This window comes from Lolium rigidum, chromosome 1 (assembly GCF_022539505.1).
Source record: "Lolium rigidum isolate FL_2022 chromosome 1, APGP_CSIRO_Lrig_0.1, whole genome shotgun sequence".
Lineage (NCBI taxonomy): Eukaryota > Viridiplantae > Streptophyta > Magnoliopsida > Poales > Poaceae > Lolium > Lolium rigidum.
The window spans coordinates 8102448-8109964 of record NC_061508.1 but is presented as its reverse complement, the minus strand read 5'-3'; the positions used below and the strand labels follow the sequence as shown (position 1 = coordinate 8109964).

The 7517-nt window shown below is 53.3% G+C and overlaps 1 protein-coding gene across 1 annotated transcript; it reads left to right on the top strand.

Annotated features, from left to right (window-relative positions):
- Positions 1-327: 327 nt before the first annotated feature.
- LOC124684781 lies at positions 328-1419 on the top strand. Its single transcript, XM_047219032.1, has one exon. It carries the CDS (start codon positions 328-330, stop codon positions 1417-1419), a length of 1092 nt encoding a protein of 363 aa, XP_047074988.1.
- Positions 1420-7517: the final 6098 nt, after the last annotated feature.

Sequence of the window (7517 nt, the reverse complement as noted above, 5' to 3'; positions counted from 1 at the left end):
GGCAATGTGCGCGCCGTGACTGCCGGCCGCTGCAACGCACGGGGCACTCAATGTGGCGCTACCACAACGCACGCACGACTGACCGACGACCCTGAGCTCGCCCGGAATCGGCACTCCCCCAGTCGCCACCGCTCTGACCTGTATAAAGCACGCGACCTCGGTGCGGCCATGGCGAACCACCAGTCCACTCCATCTCTACCGCAGCACCAACACGCACGCCTTCCTCGCGCGTTCGTTCTAGTCGTAGGCCCCGGCCGGCGATCCCCAGCTTTTTAAACTCATCACCGATCCCACAACTCGCCACCGCGAAAGAAATCGCACGACACCATGGCCGGGTACCGCCGCACCATCTCCTTCCCGACCCCGAGGGCCAGGACGGACGCCGCCGCCAACGGCAAGCTCGCCGCCGCCTACCGCGTCCGCTCCGCCAGCCTCCCCTGCCGCTTCCACCCGCTCGTCCTCCAGCTCGACGACGACGTCGCCGCGCTACGCCTCATCATCGGCCGCAACCCCTCCTCCTCCTCCTCCTCCGTCCTCAACCCGCCGCCGCAGTCCGCGTCCGCCGTCTCCGCGGCCGCCGCGCAGGTGGTGCGCGTGCTGGCCTCGCTCTCCGACCTACTCCACCACCCACAGGCGCAGGAGCCACTCCGCCGCCTCGCCACCACCTCCACCCCATCCCCGCTCGCCGACCGCCTGCTCGACGACTTCCTCCGCCTGGCCGACGCGCACGGCACCTTCCGCGAGTCCCTCGCCTCCCTCGCCGCACTCCAGTCCTCGACACGCGCGGCGCTGCGGCGCGGCGACCCGGCCCGCCTAGCCTCCGCGGCGCGCGCGCAGCGCCGCGCCGCCCGCGGCCTCCCGCGCCTCGCCGCCGCCGCGCGCGCCGTGGCCTCCAAACCCCCCGCAGCGCTCCCGGCGGACCTGCAGCCCGAGACGGCCGCGCTGGCCGCCGCGGTGGCCGACTCGGCCGTGGCCGTCGCGTCCGCCTCCGCCGCCGTCTTCTCCGGCGTCTCCGCCCTCTCCAACGCCGCCGCCGCCGCACGCGTCCAGGTCGCCTCCACGCCCTGCTGGATCACCAACGCCCAAACCGAGCCCAGAACGTCTTCCCACCAGCGCGTCTGGTGGGTCGCCGACCTCGTGCGCTGGATGTCCCGCGCCAAGCGCCGGTCCGCCGGGAGGCAACCCACCTCCAACGACGACGACGCGTCCACTTCATCCATTTCATCCACCTCGTCCACGGCGCGCCTCCGGCCTGTGGCCCGCGTGGAGCCGGAGGAGCGGGCGCGGAAGGCCGCCCTCGAGCTGCACGATAACCTGGAGCGCTGCATCGCCAGCGTCGACGCCAGCGGCGACAAGGTCTTCCGGGCCCTCGTCAACACCAGAGTCTCCCTGCTCAACATCCTCAGCCCAACATTCTGAGTTCTCATCGTTGCACTGAAATTCGAGGAACATTTTGGTTCTAGCTTTCATGTTTCGACGAAATTTGTACAGTATATGGTAGTAGTACCGCTAGTATAGTATTGTCCCCCGGGAATGGATGCATCCTGTGCGTGCGTTCACCTGCATCTTTCAACCAAGAGCTTTGGATCCTGGCGTTACGAATTGCAAGATATCCATCTTTTGTCACGGTTCTTGACAGCAACCCTTGAGAAATTCAGATACCGCACATTCCCATCTCCTCGAGAGCTTTCTAGATTGACCAGAAATTCGGTTTATGTGGTCGCAAACAGAATATGCCTGGGGAGCTCCTTGATCCAATACACGAATTCATCGCCCAGATACCGAGCATTATACTAGTACCTTGTTTCTATAGATCAGCAGCGTCAAAAAAAGAAAGTTGGACTATGTGGGTGCTGATGGAGTATCTATGCCTGCTCCTCCTCATACACCTGAGTCGATCGAGTCCGTGGCTCCACCCTGAAACCAAGAAAAGCTAAAGCTTGTCTTTTCCGACCCCAAAGTGGTTAAGCTAAGGTACAATGAACCACAACATCCCGTCCGATCGGTACCTGAAACGCTATGAATTTGATGATCGTGCATCGCTGTGTAATATTTCCTTTTCAGAGAAAAGTGAGACTGTAACACCAGCACTAACACAAACTGCTCAACCACGGTACCCTGGTGCTGACCTGTCACCAAAACGGTACCGTCGGCATTGGGCGACATTGGAGTCATCTCCAACAGCCCAATGTAAACGGATCAAGGCAATTCATTTTGGTTCATGGATAGGAAAAAAATCTAACCTAGTAACCTAACGTAGACGGATCTAAATTTAAGTTGGAAGTGTTGGCATGGATGCGTTGCGGACAATGCGTGTGTCCTCCCGCTTCCACGTCAGGCCCACCTGCCAGCGGCTGGTTCGCCTTTTGCACGTGTTCCTTTATGCGCGGCCAACGCTCCGCTTTGTTTCCAGCAGCTGCGTCAGGACTGGTTGACGTAGTCCTCTGCGCCAACATTGATGGTTGTCACATCTTTGTCCTTCTTAAGGCCAACGGCTTTGCTTGTCCTTGTCTACACCGCCCCATCATTGCCACTCTCGTCCCCTTATGTCTCCATAGCACGAACAACACCCCTCGATATGACCATGGGCAAGGGCTGGCCGTGGAAGACGGAGCAGGACATCTCAAGGTGGGAAGACGTCCACCTCCCTGGTGACTAGCACCTCAACGGCTGGAGGGTGCTTGTGCCGCCGGTGCCACGAAAAGGGCGGGCGTGACACGGCAAGATGCGCCGTCGGACGCCCCTACCTCCTAATCTGTTGGACGGCCCTGCCTACGGCGCCAACTCATTGTTGTGGTAAGACCAACTGCAATCGGGCGTGTGAACCTCGGCGCTATGCCAAGTTCCTCGGCTACGGTGTTTCCCCGGTTGTGATGACGGAGAAAGAGGAGGAGGAGGAGGAGGATGAGGAGGAGGAGGAGGAGGAGGAGGAGGAGGAGGAGGATGTGATATCGGTCGAACGAGAGCTTTCTTATCGGTGAGGAGGGTTGGGACGACAACGTCGGCTAGCTTGCTTGGGAGGTGGGGAAGGAAGACAACAAGACCAAAGGACATGCCCATGGTTTCTAGTTAGTGTTTTATATTTCCATGCCTTTTATTTTCATTTGCAATATATAAAATAAGGTTGTGATATATAAGTTTATTACTCTCTCCGTCCATAAATGGATGTCGGAGATTTTTTCCAAATTCGGATGTTTCGATTCATTAAAAAGTCTCTAGATATATTTAAATTTATAGACAAATGTAGTACGTATTACAAAATAAATATGTCGAGCCACCGGAGATGTTTCAAAACTGGGACGAGAACGTCACGTGCTGTCGAGTTCCAGCTCGTGCCATATCTCCGCCTGCTGCCGGGGACATGCCTAACTGGCGGCGCAAGTGGCGCGTCTAGCTGTGCGTGTGTGCAGTGCCGTGCAGGTAGCGGGCACCGCCGGCCTCGACAGCGCCGATCCACGGTGCTGGCGCACGCATAATGCGTTCGGTGTGGATGCCCCTACTGCCCTACACCTTTCCTGCTCGTCCCGCCCAGCCGCCCCTCAATTCAGAAAGACCTTCAGTTCAGGTGCCACCACTTCCCACCGGTCACGCCAAAATATCATGTGAGTTCGTCATGTGATAATCTGGACTCACCATTCTCGGCAAAAACAATAGCAGGATCATGTGATGAGATGCATACTTGTAACATGTATGCGATCATTTGAGGGACATGTGAGGCGCGCGTCATGTGATGAAACTGGATGCAACAGAGCATGCAGGCATGCCGTTTCCCAGGGCCGGCCGGCGCCCGGCGAGGAGGCGACATATGACGACGGAGGCACACAGCGCGCGCATTCATCGCGCGCCGTGGATGGAAACAAATACTACATTTCCGTTGCCTTTTCTTTAGTGAACGGCCAGATGGCCATATGGTCGCTCACGCACGCACGCACGACGATGAAGCCTCGATCACGATCAGGTTAACGCCATTGCAAATTGACCTGAAGTTTTCTGCACGAACCATGGCCGGCAGACCGGTATGGAAGGAGCTACAGTCGTCCGTCGGTCATCAAGACCCCGTCGCGCGCTCGCAGGCAGCTGCGACGAACCAGCTCGACGTACGCGCTTTCGCGCGGTTGCGCCCGCACGTTCTCTTGACCAGCCAGGCTCGCGCGCTCGCCATTAATCTGTACAGATCAAGGCGTCGAGCTGCCACATGCGGGAGGAGGAAGACGGTTTCCGTTTCTTCTTTGTTTATTCAAGCAGAACGTACCTAAGGATAGATGCATGGATAGATGCTCTCGTGCTGGCAATGGCGAATATGAAACGGTGTTGGTGCCGGCTTGGTTCCCGACACGATGCTCCCTGGGGCCTGCACGTGAGCCTGGTTTATCAGCACGTTGCTGCATCAGCCTTGCACGGCGCCAGGGTTTTCTCGTCTCGTCGCTCGGATTTGTCACGACGTCTGCTGGCTGTCCCGTGTCGCCCGGCTGGCCTGTCTGCTGCTCTGAGCCGAGATGGGACGGGACCGCTCCTGCTAGTGCTGCACTCGTACCAGTCTTCAAATTGGCACCTACGGTAGTGAAAAAAAACACAAAATGCGAAAAGTCATTTTGGATCTTGGGCACAAGTGCTCTCGCCATATTGAAAAATTTGAAAATTAGATTTATGTGTTTTAAAAAAATCTGTAGCAAATTTTTAAAAGGAGCTGATGCATCCCACTAACATACAAAATCTTAAATACAAATATTTTGTTTTCCGAGCTACACAAAAATGACAAAATCTGATTTTTTTTTGAAGATCTGAATCACTATACTCAGATGTACAAATTTGTTATTTTTGTGTAGCCTAAATAACAAATTATTTCTAGCTGAAAATTTACACGTTTGTGGAATACAATAGGGATCACTAGTGCCCATGTGCACCAAATCTCCGTCCCACAAAACGCGACTAGTACAAGCTAGCAGCACTTGACCACGCGAGCAGAGACTCACGGCCTTTGGAACAGGAATTTAGTGCACATGGGAATTAGTGATTCTTATATTTATTGTTTTGAAGTCATTCCCCCCACACACCCCCCCCCACACACACACCGCTCTCAGCGGTGAACAGTGCCTCTCCCCTTTGAGTGTAGCTAATCGAGACACGGCTCCTCTCCCTCCGCTCTCCGGTGGCCTCGCCGGCCGGAGTTGGAGAGGGAGAGGAGGCCGCTATGTATATTACTGTAGGAGTAGAAGTAGTTGTTAGCCTTTGTGCCAGTTTGGCGTCATGCCGGAGGGCTGGATCTGGCTGGAGGTGGCGAACTACTCCGGTTGGAATAGGGATGTTCTCTTCTTCGCTGCTGAACTCCGGCGGTGGGAGATGGCGACAAGCGGAGCCCTCCACTCATCCCTTTCAATAAAGCTCGAGTGCCGGATCCCAAATCGCAAGGATCTGCAGATGCCTCCAACCCCCTCTTGTGGTCGTGGTGATGGACAGAGGGGGGGAGAAGGGATCTAACGATCTTCGGTTTGGAGTTTGGCAGGGAGACGACGAGCGTGCTTGTCGCACGCTGGAAGCTGCTGCTCTTGGAGTTCATCAGCGTCGGCCATGGCTAGCCGGCGCTATCTTCGGCGTCTTGAGCCACTCCAAGCCGACTTCATCGTCGGCTAACTTTCCTCTGTGTGAGGAACTTCCCCGACCCGCTCCAGGAAGCAACGTCATCGACGCCCCAAGTGGCAAGGTCCCCGGCGGCGACGATGGTGCCTGGAGTTGGAGGTCTCTGATCGGCGGCGGCGGCTGAGGACTCGATCGTGTTTATGCAGTTTTCTTCAGGGTCCTGGTTGTAATATTTTAGGCCTGCTTTACTTTTCCTTTTTCTTAAGGGGTCTGTTTGTAAAATGTACCGACCGCTTTGACTCTTCGGGGTCTCTCCTGTTAAAAAAAGATTCTTATTTTTTAAAAAATTGAAATTATATTTTAAAGTTTTAGAAAAATCTGAAAATAAATTATGACGTACCTAGTACTGTATTCCACCAACGTGTAAATATTCAGCTGAAAATAATTTATATTTTGGGCTACACAAAAATAAAAAATATGTGAATCTAACTATAGTGATTCAAATCTTTTAAAAAATTAGATTTGACATCTTTGTGTAGCTTGGGATACATCATCAGCTCCTTTTTGAATTTTGTTACAATTTTTTAAAACACATAAATCTGATTTTCGAATTTTTTAGAATAACGAGAACACTGGTGCCCAAGATCCAAAATAACTTTTTAGTTTGGGGCATAACGATTTCCGGATGATTACGGTTTTGCCTATTGGGTCCTTGGATTCGTGGGATTTAGAGCATCTCCAGTCGCGTCCCCCAAACGGCGTTTGGGGGACGGCGGACAAGAAATGGGGAAAAAAGCTGTCCAGTCGCGTCCCCCAAAGCTAATTAGAGCCTCATTTTGTGTCCGGCGTCCCGGTAGAGACTCTATGTATAGAGTCTCTACCGGGACGCCGGACACAAAATGAGAGCCCATATGCATGCATGCAGCCCCCGGTCCCCACATGCTAGTCTCTTTCCCCACACTTTCTCTCACCTACTTTTCCCACATGGGGTGGTCCCTTTATTAAAATGCATGCATCCGGACGCTGTTTGAGGGACGCGGCTGGAAAGAGCCTCTTTTTTGTACAGATTTTTGGTCTCTTTTTGTCCGGCGCGGTCTCAAACGTGCCCCAAATCATTTATGCCGGACGCTTTTTGAGGGACGCGACTGGAGATGCTCTTAGTACTCCCTCTATCCCAAAAAAGCTGCTCAACTTTTTGTAGATACAGTATCCACATAGTAAAACATGTGTAGATACAAATCGTATATGGACAAACGTGAGCAGCTTTTTGGGAACGGAGGGAGTATGGCAGTTTTTTAGGGGAGGGGGTTCTATCATCCATACAATTTGTAAGAAATTTTGCATTTGGGCAATCAAACAAACTGAAAAACTCTAGAACTCAAAAGATCATTAAATTCCCATCATTATTCTTCTATCTCTAGAATCCTTCTAATAAAAGATGCCATAGGAAAATCTTGTGTCCCTATTATTCTTCTTCTACACCACGGCTCCTTCTACTGTACTCTTTCAATATATAGCAGATGTATATATCTGTATATTGTAGTTTCCCCATATGTTAGGGGGCTTCCTGCATATTTGCACATGTATATGTACTATATATTGTAGCCTTTGAACCCCGACCCGGCGGATTGGGACATGGCTACGCGCGAGGATGATATCCTCGCCCCGTGCTTGCGACGCGAGATTCGGGACTAATATAGCGTGAGGGAAATACGCGGTCGATTTGCATATCCGAAGCTAGCGTACGCTGCTGTATACAAGGCCACCGCGTATCTATACTCAGCTCGCATTTAACCTCATTTATTGGCGCCGTGCATGGTAGCTTGCCGTATGCTGTACGAGGTCACTTAATTGCCATCGGCAGGCGCCAACCTGGTATCCTCTCCCCTGGCCACCAGCTCTCAACGAGACACCATTAAAATGATTAGTTTGGAACACAA